We start from the raw sequence: 18,042 nt of genomic DNA, 5'->3' as shown, positions 1-18,042 counted from the left end.
AAAACGACTAATGATCACATTCTCACCTTTTTCAATGTCACATTACAAAGTTTTAGTGGAACAGGGGAGCTGTGTTTGCACCTGCACTTCACGAGGTAACAGTGATTATATCACAGTGTGTAAAAGTGTGGCCATTGGTACTTACCAGATAAAGAAATGCTCAGATCACACCACGGAACGATACCAAATCACCTCTCATGTCAATCTTGGTGCACAAGGCATCAAGTTTCCTTTTGAGTTTTAAGAGCTAGATGTTGTGTATTTGCAAAAGAGGTATTGCACGTACACATTTGCAATTTATAATGACACATACAGCCATGAAAACTGTGTCTGCAACTGGTAACATATAGTTTGAGTGAAACAAGAGAAAACTTACCTATTTGAGAAAAGAACACTTGACAAGCGACCCTGACAAGCTCAGAAATCTAATTAAGGAGAAATTGTAGACTGCTACTTAGAAAATGTTACACTATCTGTACAGCTGTTTTCCTTAACAAAAGAAAGGGGGAAAAGCCTAGAAATTAAGAGTGGATTCTCAGTCATAATAACAAATAAGGTTGTGAATCCTGCCAAATTTTAAATGAAGAAAGAGTAAGTGTAATCTGTAAATCAAGGACTGGTATCAGCAAACTTAGAGCAAACCCACCTTCTATGACTAGCTCAGCAAGAGAGGCCAGCCTAAGAGACTGATTTTTTCCTGGCTCCCAGAAGAGTGGGAATTCTCATTATCTGGCTTCTTGCTGCAGGGTTTTAAATCAGAGATTCACGTTAAAAATTGTTCTAGCTGTCCATTTGGTTTTTGAGAGGTACTGGGAGGTAGTCTGCAATTGTGACAAAACGTGGTTGATATCCAGGCGCCTCCCCAGACGCGCTGACATCCGTTTGCTGCTTCGCAGGACAGAGTTTACACATCAAAACCGAACGACTTGATTTATTTAAAATTCACCTCAAAATGCATTGTGTTTAGTTTCTTTTTTAAAATGAACATTCAAAGCATCAAAATATTACTAGTTTAAAAAGAACCTTTGTTAAGAATAAGATAATTTACATACTGTAGATTGTGGCTGTGAGGGGAGGGGAACAACCGATGGTAGATTAGGCACAGTACGAAGGCCAACATGCCAGAAAACAATGCGGCTTTATGCTCGACTTTTAAATGATCCGGACAAAATAAAGCAATTGGGCAGGAAAATGAAACCAACCACTTACTTGAGGGCATTTGTATAAAACAAAAGTGTTAGTAAGTTTTCTATCTAGACCTAACTCATTCACGTATTTAAAGAATTCCATCTTCTTCCAAATAACAACAAAAAAAAAAGTTTCTAAACCAAGGCAGATTATTATTTGGAACTGGCATAGTAAAATAAAGGATCACAGTATGCAGAGCTTAAATCCTGTACCAGGAAAGAGCAACAAGTGGTTTACAAGGGGGATCATTTAGGTATATTATCTAATTTTTAAAAACAGAGATATAAAATATCAGTTGCATAGGGATTTAAATATAAGGCCAAGCAGGAGATTAAAGTAAAACAGAGCTCATAAGAAGGGCACTATGGTGTTAAAACATAGTATTTCCATTTGAATTAATGTCTAATTCAAAATCACAGTATTTTGCTAGTACTACAAAAAGTGAATGTCAAACCGTCCCATTAATCTTGAACTGAAAACTGACATTAGAACTTCTAAACAGTACAAAACTAAAGCTCATTGTCTAAACCTGATCAGTGTATTAGCACAACAGTGCTTGGTACGTACCTGATTTATATACTCTACCTTCTGTAAATAATATAAAGGTTATTTCTTGTTAATAAGTGTGAGATCACAATATTACTGCATGCCATCAGTGGTTTGCAGGCTTACTTGACATTTAATTATTCAGTCTTTGAAAGTGTAAGATCCTACCCTGCAGAATCTTCACCCATTGAACACAGAACACTGTCATTAATAAAATACAATAGAAGTTCCACCGCTAACAACTAACATATAAGCCAGGATTTTAGGTCTAAACCCAGTACAGTTCATTATTATTACTCACAGCAATTTTTTCGTTAGGAAGGTAACCTGTAGACCTCCAGATGATCTCGTGTGCATTAAATATAAACAAGCGTGTAACTAACGGTCGTCTCTTGGCATTTCAAGTAGATTATTCAATTGTGAAAGTATTTCCGCAAAATCAATTTTGAGTTGTTAAAACGAAGTTCAAATATTAATTTCCGTATCTACATGTAGCTTAATTAACCTAAAATTGTAAGGAATAGTAGTGAGAGGAAAAAAGAATTCTCCAGCTGAATTAGGCATTAAGGTACACTAACCGGGAATACCTGAACCAACATTGTAACTGAAAAAGTGCATAAACACAGTAATACTACAAATGTGTTAACTACAGAACAAAGGGTTTTCCGAAAGCTAAGTGGTATTATTTTACACGTTATTTACAGGCCGTGATTTTTCCAGACACCACAGAGCCAACTCGTGATCTCAAAGTTCCTTTGATATATTCAAAGTGCCCTTTGGCTTCCGTCCCATTCGGTGAGGAACTGATTCCCGCCCCGGGGAATCAGGTACTGTACAGCCGAACAACACCGCCTTGGTGGTTCTGTGACTCCTCAAAATTCACTTCTCTCCGTTCTTCGAGGACGAGGCGGTGCTCTCACTTCACGCTCTTCGCGGGCGTCTCGGACTCCGTAGACTGTCTGCCATCAGTCCACGCCTCCCGCGTGCTCTTCAGGGCCAGCGTTTTCTGCTGGTCCACCACGACGTAATCCACCCTCTCGTCTGCCACGCTGCTGCCCGAGCCGCTGCTCTTCTTCTGGGAACAGTGAGAAACAAGTTCAAGGAGATTAACAACAAAAAGGCAAGCAGGTGTCGCAGACAGACACAGAACGGGCACCGGTTCCTCTGAAAGGTCCATCACGGTCCCTCAACCGACCCTTTGAGAAATGACCATGAAGATGATCTTGCTGAAGGCAAGTTTGAACTCCTGATGGCAGAACTGCAAGAGCTGAACGTCTGCTTACCTTACGAGGTGGGGTAGACTTTCCCGAATCTAGGTCCAGGTCTAAATATTCCACTTGTTTATCTCCTTTAGGTTTTACCATAGGGCTGCTTCCTCCATCAAGGCTGTTGCTTCCGAACAAATTCTGAAATCATAACATAAACAACCTCAGCAACAAATGTGCAAAGTAGCGGTCCACATTATCATATATGCTTACTAGAAACCGCCAAAATGTAAAAGGTTAAGGAAATGACTGAGACTCTTGCAGTCACTTAAATCATGCAAATTTCATGGACCCTGTATGGCAAGGGGGTATATTCTATGTCAAAAGTGGGACAGAGTCAAAAGCCAGTGGGAAGAAAAGACCCGAGTACCCCCCCCCAAATTTAAGGTTGCCACCAAACCCATCTGTGCCTTCCCCTTAATGTCCCCTTCATGTCATGAAATAAGAACAGAGCGTGTTTTGTTCTTTTAAAATGTAGTTGTTATATCTCAAATTTAGCATTGCTTAAGCACAAACTTTTTCATTTCCCTAAATTGTTGTTAAATACCTACAATAATTTCTGCTTTACAGTTGTGGCAAAGCTAAAATGATAGTTTTACATTTCATTCAAAAGTCATCGTGATTAAGCTGAAAATCAAAGAGTATTGTTCAATTGACGAGATCCAAATATTAAAACTTTGGAAAATACGTGTAGGGCTGCCCGAACTGCAGTTGCATTGTATACACCTAAATTTCAATTAGCCCAGACTTTTACAACCTCACCTCCTCTGTCCTCTCCCAGCCTGATCCCTCCCTCTTAACAGGTGTTATAGGAACAGTACAATAGAAGGACTCTTCTCTAAAAGATAAAGAAAAAACAGGAAGACAGAGGGCAGCAGTCAGCAAAAAATGAAGAGGAAGGCAGAAGGAAAGACAGAAGGGTAAGGCTGAGAGCAACTTGAAAGGAAAAGCAGAATATTGCTGATTTTATTAAATAAAACAAAAGTATGACACGTCCAAACAAGATGCTTCAAAGCTGATGACAGAAAAAGATGAAGAAATACACACTCCTTGCTGAGATAGAGTTGGAACGAGTAAAAATTCTCAAAAAGTCAGATTTTAAAGCAAAGACCGTGAGTTATCTGGAAATGTTCTGGTTCTTTAGGAAATAAAATATTGTTTGGGCTAAAGCCAAATGGGCTGGGATTTTAAAGTGAAGTTATCCATTATATCTCTGTTGTCCAACTCTTTTAATATTAAGTGGTAACAAGGACAAACACAAACAACTGATACGAAGTTCATTTTTGTCGCTCAAGTTCTCTGAACAAATTCCTGCGTATTAAACATAGGAAAATCAGATTCCGTATCAATGTTTCCGGCATAAACGAAAAAAAGCTGTTACTCTTTAAACAAAAAAGAATCTGTTATTTCAAACAAACCAGGCAGGCATTAGGAAACAGAAACTTTAAATCCACGCAAACGAAACAGAAAGGGAATCTGTAGAATGACCTTAAAGCAGGACCGATGCAAGCAAACAGAGGGTGTTAATGAGCTGGGGCATTACTTGCACCATCTCGGTATGGAAGTGAAGCCCCTGGAACAGCCCTAAGATAACACCCAGACTGAGCTGTGGTTCCGTGCCGGGAGAACGTGGGCACGGGCGGGGCTAATCCCTGGTGTGACACGGGGTGTTTCTTGCACCTGTGAGAGGGGACATCACCCATTACTTACCAACGGCCCTTGCAAGAGAGGGGCTGAGGTTTAACACCGGCAGCTCCCCGCGCCGGGTGCCTTTCCCTTGGGAAGCGCACCAGGCGCGGCTCCGGAGCCCGCACCCCGCCAGCTCCCGCGGGGAATGGCACCGGGGGGACCTGGCATGCGGCATCCGGAGGCAGCAGCGCTGAGCTGGGGGCAGGGACCCTGGAGGAGACTGGGAGGGGATCCAGAGCAGCGGGGGACAGGGAAGCGAAGAGCGTTGCGAGAGGAGAGTCCAGGGCCAGTGAGATGGGCCAGCACACGCCGTATGAGAAGGCAGACGCACAAACAGAACAAAAAAGGTGCTAGACGGGCTCTCCCCAAAGAAGGTCTTACATAAATGATTTAAAGATGAAAAGGCTGCTGTATTCCCTACTAAGAACCCAAACGTGTGAGTGCACTGAACTGAGCGGGTGGGGCTTTGAACAACCCGGTCTAGTGGAAGGAGTCCCTGCCCACGGCACGGGAGGTTGGAACAAGATGATCTTTAAGGTCCCTTCCAATCTGAACCATTCCACGACTCTATACTGGACAAAAAGCCGAGCTCGAGATGCAGGTTTCCTCCAGTGTTTTACACATATTCTAAACCACATTTTAGTTTATCTTCCTGTTATCTTCCTTAAAACTACTGCTATTGGGTCTTCTTTTCCTCTCTCTCCTTCCTCTCACCAAAGAAAAACCACAGTGTGCATCATTAAATTTTCCTAACTAGCTGCACTCCATGCTGTGTATCTGAAGCTTCAATATCTGAGAAAATTCTCCCCCAAAGGGGAAAAAAATACAGATACTCAATACACAAAGACGCCTTCTATCCTCTTTGAAAGAAGCCTAAATAAAATACACATGGTTCCGTTTTCGTAGAATGTATACAATAAATATCAATCCTTTTTTTTTTTCCCCTTGTTCCTTCTACATTTCCTGGATGTTCTTTTAATACAGTTTTTTTAAGCATGTCTCAGAGGTTCCTAGGACAGTTTATTTCTCTTGATGTCATAATACCCAACTGGTGCATAGCCCAAGGAAAAGCAATTATAAAGAGGGGACAGATTCCAGGAAAGAGGTAGGAAAAAAGTCACGTCTTGAACTGTTTTATATAATGGATATGTATATCAACCATTCTCTTTATGCTCTTAACTTCTTCAGTGAAATCCTACCAAAATTACAGCTTTGCTACAGACATTTTTCTATCATTCGGTTGATCTAGAAGTATAAAGGGAGTGATGTTGAGTGAAGGATCTGTGTTTGCATGATTTAAAAGGAAGGACTGCACAGGAAGAGAGGAGTTAAGACGTAGATTTTACATACTGGGTCTTCAGTGGACTGATTTGGGTTCATGGATACATAATTCTCTTCACTGTCGTGCGAGTCACTGCTGGAAGTTGTGCTATGAACTGAATCCGGTCTGGGAGACACGGGAAACCTGGAGGAGCTAATTACCAGGAATTATTTTACAAACAATACATCTCGAATATCTTAAACCTCCTGGTAAACAACAAAAAATAAGCATATTAGAGCTGAAATTTTCATTCAGGCTTACTAGAGCGTCACGTTTTTTGCTTATACACAGTCCCTCATATTTAATATCACAAAACAGAATTTCACATGGACGCACTTTATTTCAATGCACAGATACACACACGGACTCACACCCTTCCAAAGGAAACTTCAAGCTACAAACAAACTAAAAATATGATACAGATGTACACACATTTGTTAACACTCTAGTTAGCAAAAATGATTAATCTGGATGAGGAAAAGCCAAGAAACTTACTCTCGTGCAAAGCTTCTGGTGATAGGAGATCTAACTGGAGCTTGTAATTCTTCCCATTCAGGCAGAGGTTTTATTTCTAGTGGAGCTGGTTTTGCTATGCAAGAAACAGACAAATGTAAAGCACAGAACATTTCTAAACAAACTTAAATTTAATAGCTTTTCACAGCCTAAATACAGGAAAAAACCTCTATCTTTCAAGTAGTTAATAGCAGTAAGGAAAGAGAGACACTTCCATTTTCAGAAAGACATGGTATATTAACTTATGTTTTTAATCTTTTCAAGTAATGAGAAGAAACATCAATTAAAAAATTAAAACATAAAATTAAAACCCACTGCAATTTCAGAAATTTTCAGCATATACTTGTAGGTATTAATTCTGTTTTGAAAAGAGATTCTGAAAGCGGCAGCATCGTGTTCTGTCCTCATTCTGCCGTGATGACTTGTTGAGCTGGCAAGCCCAGGGCAGGGCTGATGGGCAATTTCAGCAGAGCCAACTCCGGGCACTTTTCTGGGCTCAGGACCAGTTGCTAATATGCAAACGCTGCCCTCGCTGTGTACACGTGCCCTTACTGGTGAGGTTTCACAGCTCCACGAGTGGGCAGAACCTGCAGCTAAGTCTGCAAAAGGGAGAAAGGAGCCAAGAGCAGGAAGAGCCTGGCTCGCTTCAGTGCTCATCCACAGCTGAGCCAAGTGCCACTCACGACAGCTAACACTGTTCTCAAAAAAAGTGCCATTTTTAAATTCCATTTTCAGAACAGAACCATGAGTAGGCTATTAGCAAGAAACATATTATCCCTCCCTCCAGCTTATATATCTCATCCCTCCTAAACATTAGGGGAAAAAAAAATGTAAAAAGGCTTGTGGAAAAAGAAATATCACAGAGTCAAACTGCTGTCAACTTTATCCTCCCTAAAACTGTTTTCAGAAAACAAAATGCCATGTCATCATAACACCAGCCCTTTCTCTCCTTGTGCCCCTTCCCACCATGAGTTTTCTGCCTCTTGGCAGGTTCACTAAGATCCAAGTGTCAGGCATGTAGTGACAGAACTGAGTGTGACGTAGGCAGAATGATACTAAAGCACGGCTGACACAAAAATGGATCAGCTTGGCTCAAGTCCTCTGTAAAGGTCTGAGACTACCTGGCAGGAATGAACAGTGGGCAAGGCACTGCTGCAGCAGAGACAGAGCCAGGACTTTGTCCAAAGCCCACCAAGAACAGCACAAGTATTTCATCCAGTTGCAATGGGCTTTAAAACCCGAATCAGTGATATTTCGCTGAGGTTTTTCATGTTGTTCATTATTTTCTCCACTTCTTGTGACTAGGTTAGACACCAACTCAGCATCTTAGTAAAGACCATCAAATTAATTGCAATCCTCTTTAAGGTGCATAAATAGATGTCTATATTAGTGTACGATCAGAGCATCAGTATTTTGCTTCATTTCAGGAGACCTAAGTGAGCTGTGATTTCAGGTTATTGCCTAACAAAAGTTTCAAATAACTTACAGGTTACCATGTATAATTTACAAGTTATTATATACTTGCTTCTAAATCAACAGACAAAAGTCAATCCAAAATATGAACAGCTACAACCTAAGAGATCAGAACGTTCATGTTAATATCAAAGAAAAGTTTCCATGCACTGTTCAAGCCAGAAAGTCTTAAATTCCTTATACAGGAAACTGGTTGCTTGGCACGGAAAATCATTCTATGACCTTAAGACTATAGCAGAAAAGAATATGTCAGAGTTAAAGTTATTCTAAAAGAACAGTTTTCTTAACTTTTGCTTCACTTATTTTTATAAAGCTCCATATACATACAGTGCTAAAGTACATACCCTTTCTTCTTGTAGTAAAGTCACCTATGGTTTGTGAATCAGTTCGCTCTAAACCACATGGTTTAGGTCTTAAAATTTTAGGACTTTGACCTAATTGGCAAAAAGAAGACTCTCTTAATAATATTCTATTTGTAAGTGGAAAACTGGAATTTTGTAAATAAACATCACAACCCCCTGCAGAAAGGTTAATGCCACAAGCATAAGCAAGCTGCTGAAGGAGATTTTGCAGTCTAGCTGGGGCTCACACTAAGGGCTTAAGCACCAAACCAGAAACAAGGAAAACACTGCATGCAAGTAATAAATCTATCGGAGGCAAGCGTAAAAGGTGTACAAAGAGGCTAAGAAGTGCATCAACAAACATTGTAACTGATCATTGCAACTAACTGGTTTCATTAAAAAATATTAAAAATACATATTTGAGACATATTTAGCATGAAAGGAGAACAGTCCTGTTTCAGATACAAACTGAAGCACCCTCAGAGAAATGAAATCCTCCTTAGTCACAAAATTACTTTGGAAATAATGGCTCTTGGGAATCTCCACTCCTGTGGTGCTCCTGGGAGGTCTTCTACCCACTGTGTGTCTCCCACTTGAGATGCCCCAAGCATCTTTTTTAACAGTGTATTTGTTAAACTTGCTCCCCAGAGGTCTCCCTCTGCCTGTACCAAACCCCACCACTCTGACCCTGCAGACACAGCAGGATTTTCTTCCCAAGTTTTCAGCCTGCATATTGCACCCCCAGCCAAGGCACAACCCAGCCTCCAAAGTCCAGAAATGTCCCTGGCATGAAGATACCAATCCTACAGACCCTACAGAGAGCAACGCAAATCCCCTCCCAACGAGGGGGATTTAGCCAACCTGACCAAACTCTGCAAGTGCCTCAGGTCACGCCATCTATTTTAAACAAACATGATCAATAATGTGGAATAGCCCTAAGCTTTCATTAGAGCCTATCTGAGAAGTGTTAATAACTAAAAAGGCAAGTGCCTTCAAGGGGTACACCAAGACGCCATAGGAACACACCGAATGAGAAGTTTAAGTCTGGTTATGTTAGAAAGCTGCCCTAAAGCACAAAATGGAAAAGGACTGGTGCAGACTCAGGTGTGGGCTGGTACTCCCAGCAATGGGCGAGAATGCTTTGTAGAAAATAAACTTGGCAACAAACACCAGCAGTTTGCAAATCTCTACCCCAAGGGTTTTGCATATGAAGTGCTCTATTACTGTTATCGCTGAAGTATTGGGAATAATCAAGTAACAACAAGAAAGGTAAACACGGAGGTTTTGTACCGTGTCTTAACTGTTACACAGGGCTTCTGAGACGCCGTGCAGGTAAGATACAATTTATGTACTCATTAGTAGTGCTGCATAGCAACTTCCTTAAAAAGAAAAGGATGTGAAATTATTTTTATCCAGAGCTCTTTTCCAATTTCTAAATCGGATGCTCCTTTAAATGGCTCAACGTGCTGATGAAACGGGTGAACGATTGGGCGATGCTGACCAAAGACACAGACTGTGAAGTGGAACATGAAGTATTTCTGACTAGAGCCAAGTCAAAAGCACGAGCCAACATGCTGGTGTACTCAGTTCTGAGCTGATCCAATCTTCTAAAGTCCTTGCCTATAACTCCCTGATAAAAGCCCGTCTATTTAAAAAGACCAGGATCTTAAAATTGATTGAACAAATGTAGATGTTCAACTCCACACACTTTTTATTAATTACAATTTGATGCTGAATATCATTACCTGATCATAATAATTATCTATTTCACATCTTTATAATCTGATTTAAAAGAAATCTGGCCCAGTACAACTCCAGTTAATACATACTGATATAGAACCACAGATCAGAAGAGCAGTGAGAAAACTAGCAGAGGTAACAGAGTTAACGAAATTATTTAAGCAGCGTGCACTTAATAACCTCTGCTCTCATAACCAAACAGACTAAAGTGCCTGAAACCCACAATAAAGAGATAAGCTCAAGGAACTCAGGGCTGTGACTCATTATTTCTGCTTCTGTTAATGATGCTACGTGGTCTAGCGCAGCCAACCTTCCTGAACTGGGATTAGCTCCGTTTGTAAAATGTGGAGATTATGTAACTGCCTGCTTCACGCTCAATTTAGCACTCACCAACCACTCTGAGATTTTCAGAAGGGCTATATAAATAAGTACAGGTCCCCTTAATACTTCCACATCAGACAAGAACATACACAACTCACTGAGCTTTCATCTCTTGCTGCTGGAACACTGTTCAACCTCAATAAATCTGGTGGCAAAGCAGCTTGCTGCTACCAACCAGCCGGGACAATGCAATTCCTCGAGTTAAATGTGTCACAGAGAATTAAAATATTTGTGCAGAGTGTTTTCTTTCTCCTCCCTACAAAACAAAAAACCCCAAGGCCTAATCTCTGTTGAGGAGCTTATACCGTGCAACAGGAAAGACCTGACACCAGGCAAAGGAAAAGAGGAGGGGCGGATCAAAAATCACAAATCTGAGGTTATGCATTTGTGTAACTGCAGAATTCTTTCACCTTGTTTTTGCCCATTTAAGAAGATAAAGGAACATGAGCCAGGGCACTGAAAGCCCTTAACAATATCCCTTACTGCCTTCAAAAGACAATTTTCCCCAGAAGCACACCCCTGTATCTCTGAAAAGCACCAAACTGATGAAAATATGGCAGGGAAAGTGCTTCCCACCTGTCCAGCAGGCTGGGCTCCCACATCTGTTCTATCCACAAATACTCACTAAAGTGTCACAGGGCTGTTCCTCAAATCAGTGTAGTGACAGCAGGGAGAGCCTGGCTCCACGCAGCATTCAGCACCAGCAGTACTGAGGAACACGGTTCCCATGGTTCCCACAGGCCCAGATTTACCTCATCTCAGGAGAGGTGATACTTTTAACTTACATACCTATTCTGGGAAAGAGAAATCTGGGCAAAGGAAAAAAAAGTTTCATTTATGCAATTCTGCTGGGTTTTTTTTCTAACTGAAAAGGAAATAAATGTTACAACACTACTGGATGCAAACCTACACAGGAAAAAAAAAAAAAACCCAAATAAATTATGTCAAGTGAAACCAACCAAACGAGAAGTGAAAATTAGATGTTTTCACTGTTCGGTCAAGTCACCACCTGTGAAATGCAAAATGCTACAGCCAGGAGACAGAAGCTCAGCTTCTGCACATTCCACCAGACTGTGCAAGGGCACTCTGAGCTGAAAAATCAGTAATGAAGTCTCCTTCTCCAACAAACGGCTTCTTGCAGAAACTGCCAGGCAGAGCAGGCGGCGATGGCCGCGGCGCTGGAGCGCGCTCAGACGCACGAATTCCGCTCCTGGCATTTGGGGCACGTCAATGCCGCCTTTGTCCGCAGCGTCCCCAGGAGAAGAGTCCGTTTCACGTGTCCCAGTTTGTTCCAAACAACGGCTTAAACTGAAAAACCTTTTGGTTTCTGCATTGCCTCTTGTTCTCCCTAGAACACTTGGAATATAATAGTAGGGGAAGTTGTCCCACTGCAGTAAATTCCTGCATCAGTGTAGGTGGGTCCTCGTGTTTTTGGCTTTGAGGACATAATGCTGAAAAGATTCATTTGTTCTCAGACTATTGCCTTGAAACACCAGAACTAAGCAGGATTTCTGTTAAGGACACTTCTTTCCTGACTGGATGCTTGCTCCATGGCTTGCTGGCAAGGGATTTCACGTCAGGAAATTGCAAACATCCTCACAGAAGAGGCCAACCCTTCTATTTAAAACCAGCTATTTAGGGCTTAAAATTTTAAGGTAAATATACTAACGTGACGTAAAATCTGAGAAATGCATGATCTGATAACGCTGTTTCCTGGCCAAGGGGACGAGTCCTCATGAGACAAGGAGCTCAGATGTAGGAACGCCAGAGCAGTGCTCTGCTGGGGGTAGGAGAGGGAGAGCAAAAGGAAAAACCAGCCACGTTAGTGCTGTGCGTCCACACAAAAGTACTTTCAGTGAGAAATAACTAACCACGGCTTCTTGTTTCCATCAACGAAATACACGTCCTGCCCCCTTTTCTTTGTAATTAGATGAAACTGAAATTTGCACTGAGGTCCAAGAATTCCCATACTTGGAATCACTGTAGATTTTTCCTTGAAAAACAAAGCTGAAGCTCACTGTCCTGCTCCCACAGGGTTCATTATTTGGTTTTCAATTCTGCTGAGTAAACTTCTGCTTTTCTTCTCTTCCTCACCCAAGTGAACCCTCATTCCTGAGTACATGGTCTTCAACACAGAGCTCTACAAATATCCTGAAATTGCTTTTTCATCTCTGTTTTTTCAAGACTGTTTCCTGCCAAGGTACTAATAATTAGAAACACGTATTTAGTTATACAACATTCAAATGGATTTCCATAGTAGTATCCACCAACAAATAGGATTATCGATAACGTGCTTTGTGCTGGTTGGTGGTAAGATATGGATGCTGACAACTAGTGTCTCTAGGACAATAAAAACAAATTGAAATCAACTTATTCTTCAGTGTTATGAAATATAAAAAGCAGTCACATAAAGAGTCACTCTCCAGTCTTCTCAGACATTTTTAGCCCCTCAAAATAACTTTTTACAGTGATCTGGTACTTTGAGTGCTACAGAAATTAGAATGAATTGGAAAAAACTGTCTGATTATGATGAAGTCCAACTGGATCTGACAGCTAAGGTTCACTGGTATTTCTAAAATATTTGGCAAATGCCATAAAACTACTCAGAGAATACCAAAGCTATTAATCATCAAAATACTATTTGACTGCTCATATTTGTGAGTAACTCTACATGCCTGTATTTTAAAAGCCCCCAAAGCACAATGAACTAAAAGCTTTCCATAACAAAGACTGTTTTAAAACCAGAGTACAGTGTTCTGGAGTGTTTATTGATTAGCAGTTTAATGCTGTGCTAAGATTGGCAAAGTCCAACAAGACTTCAAAAACAAAACACAGAAAAAACAACAAAATTTAAATTATTCACCGGGTAACTAAAGCTTAACATTAAGCCTATTAAAAACTAATGGAATAGCATGACAATACGTGCATCAAAAACTGTGTTGTCTTGAAAAAGGTGATAAGGACATAGCAAACAAGAGAAAAATTTTATGAAGAGAAATAAAAATAGGGCATTATTACCCACGTCCTCTTGTTCCTGCTCTGTCTCATACCTTTGGAGTTTAAAATTACTTAAAAAAAAAAAAATCCCTAGCTCTATTCCCTAATCATCCCTAGCACTGATATCACAGCAAGTACTGCAGTTTGTCTTTAGAAAAGCAGCGCGTTTAATTTTGTTACAACCTTTGTGTCCAGCAAAGCGCAGCTTCCTCTGCAGCTGTGATGCAGCCATCCAAATGAAATCTCTATTGAAATTATTTGTTGTTTCAAAGTTGTAGAAGACAAATCACAGCTGCAAGTTAAGGACTGGTACATCACAGCAAGGAGTTATGTAAACTTCATTTAGAGCCATTAAGTAAAAAACTAGACTTGTACGAGGAATTTAGTAGAGGCTTGGAGGAAGTCTAATTTTCAGCTAAATGGGAGCTTGTGGAAGATCAAAGAAGAAGAAAAAAAATCAGTAAATTTGTACTCAACTTGCTTTACGAACTCTGAGGAAGCACCAAAACATCCCCCAAAAGCTTAATTTTTTAAAATTCCTAAATGGAATTAACAAGGGGTGTAGCTTCCAAGAGAGAATAAAAGACAAAATGCGTGGATTTCTCAAAAGCAAAATGAACAATACTTCTGCTCAAGAAAGCCATCACACAAATTACAGTTTCTTTTTCAACAGATCTTTAGGTCAGTTCTTGGTGCAGACTGAAATCACCATTCTCATATTTTGGATGCCTACTTGTCCTAAAGCCTCAGAACAGAACTGAACTTTTATTAAAGAACATGCAAGGCAATGAAGCGTTGCCAGCTCCTAGTTCTTATTATTTTTAAAGAATTGTCAGTTCCCGTTGTCACAAATGCTGTCAGCGTTTCTCTGACGCTTTATTTAAGGATGGCGTGGTGAACATGCAATCTGTTCACAGCGTCCAACTTAAATATTTACATGTTTGAGTGTCTAACGAGGAAACTGTTCATCAGGCTATTTATAGCCACCTGAGTGATTAACGAGGGTTCCTCATTTCCTTAAGGACTACCTGCTTTGCCCGGGATTTGGAGAGCTCCACGCTGCGCTGCAGCAAGGGGAGACGGCTCCGGTCACCCAGAAGCATCACGGCAGGTCCTGCGGGGACCGCAACGGGGCAGGTGCTTCCTGCCACGGGAAAGCTCTGGACACAATTGCCTTTTCAAAGCGCCTGGGCTCTTTTAGAAAGAGATCTGGAATTCTCTGTGAAGTTAAGCCGTTTGGGAGATGCTCGTGAGGGGTGGTGCCAAAGATGCGGCCGCATCTTTAAGAAGCAATCCACATATTTGTGGTTTAACCACACAGATTATGTCTTTTAACATCTTAAATGAGAAAAGAACTATGAGAAAAGCAACCAGATAACAATTTTAACGTTTTTTAAAGCAATCGCAATTCCCAACTCCATGAGAATTTTCTTCCTCCGCCTTGGTTTCTTTTGTTTGTTTGTTTTCTCGTTTTCAAGCTGCAACTGGGTATTTTCTTGGCGTGAAGAGAAATGCGTGCATCACTCACTGTCTCTAAATCCAAATTTACCACATGCTGGGCTGAAAATTACCAGGGCCAAGCAGCAGTCTCCTTTAAAGGCAATCATGTGGATTTAAGTTTTAGGAAGCCCCTCAGATTAAATGCTCATATACCTTTGTTGAAATATATGCCATTAAAAACAACAACAACAACGACAACACCACACCAAAAAAGCCCAAACAAACAACAACAAAAAAAAACCACAAAAAAACCTATTGGTTCTTTTTCCTATCAGTAAAATAATCTGTGCCACCCAATCCAAAACTAGGACTGGGAATGTTGTTCAAAATAATCTTGAATGCAATTAAACCCTAACAATATTTGAACAAATAGACAAATTGCTATTCAAGACAAATGAAGCAAAGTCCAGTACCATGTGGCAAGCTGGGAATCCTAAATTCTGTATTGCCTCTGTCAGCAATCTGCTGAGTGTTCCTGAGGGCATTGTTCTATCTCAGCTCCCCATGACCCTGAATTAGGACCTCAGCTAAATGGAACCCTCTCAGAAAGTGATTTTATGTATTATTGATCAAAAAGTTTACAAAAACAACATTTATATTCATTCATTCATAGATGACATTCTTACACTATATTCAAATGAATGAGCTTTAACTTTTGATTTTCATTTTATCATGGCCATGAATTGTTGGTTCAGCCATATGCCCACTGTTCCTATATTTCTTTTCAGAACCTTAAAAAGCCCACTTTGGTAGAAATGTGCTATAGCACAGAAAAAAGAAGTTACCAATTAAATGCAAGTTGGGCATCAAGCTGAGATTTTGAGGAAGTAAATTCCACCACCACCAATTCCATTGCTGACTTTACACTTTGATTCAGGTATTGAAAAACTGTATTTTATCAGTCAAGATGACAAGCACATATTCCTCAAGATATTTCAGCCTTACAGATGGGATGACGTTACACAGGTATAAGGACTTGTTCTGGACAGCTCCTAAACAGTTACTAAAAAAAAAAAAAAAAAAAATAATTCTGTTTTTTTAGCTGTTTGGTCCTAAGCTCTTGTTTTAAGACAAGATACCCCTCTGCCCTATAGCCATGGAAACAAACCCTGGGGCAGGAGGGGGTCACTGTCATTCCCAGAGGTTCACAGAGAACCCCATCTCTCAAATGCTGCACCACTCAAACGCTTCCTCCTGACCCATAAAAAACAATTCACACCTTTTAAATACTCTTTTTGACCACAAACTTTTCCCTTAACAAGTGAACCGGGTTGTTCTTTGCTGTCCAGTCTGTCTAGGGAGTCTTCCTTTATCTCACAGCATTTGGGCATCTTTAATCCTACTGCTCCCTCTTGGACAAACAGTATTTTGGAGAAGGCATGTCACCATCACAACAAATGTCACTTTTGCTCTGTGGCAGAACCAATCTTTGAACAATTCAGAGAGCAAGACTCGTCTGCGTGGGTGGATGCAATATTTTTTCTGCTTGAAGCCTTTTACCAGCAAACACACTTCTAATTTAGCATCAGGACTACATGCAATTGTGGCAAGCTAAAGCAGCCAAAAAGCAGAAACACAAAAATCAATATAGCCAATGGTCCTACGTAACTAAAGAAACAGCACCCTGAAAAAAACCAGATTAAAAAAGAGATTATTTTTGTCATTCAATTACAGGTGAATGCAGAAAAGCGCCTGCCAAACACTCTCCATTTTGTCCCAAGCAATACATCACTTACCTTTTGGTACGCTTCTCTAAAGAAAAAGTGTTTAGATTCAAGTTATTGGGGCAGAGAGCCAACACCGTGTTTTGAAATGACTTTCAAGACTTCCAGAAAGTACTGGAAGCCCCCCATATTTACAGAAGCGGCTGTGAGCTAGAGAAATGAGACTACACCGATCTGTATTGTAATCTCAAGGCTGTAGATGCTTTTATTCATTATTATTTTTTTACCCACTTTCTGAAACAAAGCTCTCCTAGAGACCACTGGAAAAAGAAAGAGGCTGGGGAGATCAAAGAGCCCGAGGCTGTAAGCAGCAAGCCCTTAAACCAAAGGAAAAGATAACAGATGCTAAACACACACCTTTGACAACAAAAAGCAGAGTATCCTTCCCTTATGTGCTGGCTCCACTGCATTATCTCTTTGTCAAATGCATTTTTAGCAGTGGATGTATCAAACCTCCCTGGCCCACAGAAACATGACTGAGCTAAAGCTAATGCTCATGTGAAGGGTGTTGGTGTATTCTAAGTATTCCTAATAGCTGCCAAAAAGCTTAGGGGCAGTGCAAACACTGTTTTTGCAGCAATCTGTAACCAATTAAAAAAAAGACACAACCTGAGATGTGCCCTCACAACACCTTACCCACAACACACCTGATCTCTGCAGTACTTTAGAGACCATCTCTTGGAGAAGCACTAGTGGTCTTCAAAAGAAATTCTTCAACCAACGGCATGTTAAGTCCCCTCAACATTTAAAGGAGGAATAGCCCAAAGGTAAATATTTTATGTTCCATTTCCTCCCCTTCTGTGTCTGCTAAAGATTTACTGAACACACAGGCCTATTTGACACTCCCTTTGCACTAATTTGTAGCAGAAGAGCTTTGCAGTAGATTGACATAAACAGAAACAACCTGATAATAGGAGCTGCTACAAAAACTCGAAAGCTCGAAAAGCAACACAGAAAATAAAGCACACCATCGTTTTAGTTAGGTAAAGGTCCACTTAAACAAGGGCTTTACCTAATTTAATTCAAAGGAAGCTGCAGTTTTTGTTTCCCAAAGGTGATTCTGGAAGGAGTTATTTGTGCAGAGATGTCAGCTACTGAAATGGGAATATGTCACCATTCCAGATCTGTTCTGCACAACACCGGAAAACTCACAGTGGTGCATTTGATAAAATTAGAGTGAGGCAGTCTGTGTCTGTGTGTGTGTGTGTGTGTGTGTGTGTGTGTGTGCTACCAGGATAAAACCCTCAGTGGTAAATCAGAATCATTACCACGCTCGGCAGCTCAAGATATTCACTAAGCTTTTTTCCAGCCCCTAAGTACTATATAATATTTACTTTTAGGGACAGTTTTACTTTAAAATCACT

The 18,042-nt window shown here is 40.6% G+C and overlaps 1 protein-coding gene across 10 annotated transcripts in view; it reads right to left on the bottom strand.

Annotated features, from left to right (window-relative positions):
- Nucleotides 1-1,323: 1,323 nt before the first annotated feature.
- GAB1 (GRB2 associated binding protein 1) overlaps nucleotides 1,324-18,042 on the bottom strand; it is a 94,795-nt gene continuing 78,076 nt past the window's right edge. For 4 of the 10 annotated variants that reach the window (XM_040063790.2, XM_040063797.2, XM_040063794.2 and 1 more), the window contains 5 exons: nucleotides 8,340-8,429; nucleotides 6,505-6,598; nucleotides 6,039-6,162; nucleotides 3,018-3,140; nucleotides 1,324-2,809 (listed from right to left, as the gene is read on the bottom strand). In XM_040063790.2, coding sequence (XP_039919724.1) covers nucleotides 2,651-2,809; nucleotides 3,018-3,140; nucleotides 6,039-6,162; nucleotides 6,505-6,598; nucleotides 8,340-8,429 — 590 coding nt within the window. In that variant the 3' untranslated portion in view covers nucleotides 1,324-2,650. Of the gene's footprint in view, nucleotides 2,810-3,017; nucleotides 3,141-3,761; nucleotides 3,838-6,038; nucleotides 6,163-6,504; nucleotides 6,599-8,339; nucleotides 8,430-18,042 lie in introns of all 10 variants that reach the window. The other 6 variants (XM_040063796.2, XM_040063799.2, XM_040063791.2 and 3 more) reach the window with 5 other exon arrangements.

Source organism: Hirundo rustica, chromosome 5 (assembly GCF_015227805.2).
Source record: "Hirundo rustica isolate bHirRus1 chromosome 5, bHirRus1.pri.v3, whole genome shotgun sequence".
Classification (NCBI taxonomy): domain Eukaryota; kingdom Metazoa; phylum Chordata; class Aves; order Passeriformes; family Hirundinidae; genus Hirundo; species Hirundo rustica.
The sequence above is the reverse complement of the archived record's forward strand: the minus strand, read 5'-3'. Positions and strand labels throughout refer to the sequence as shown.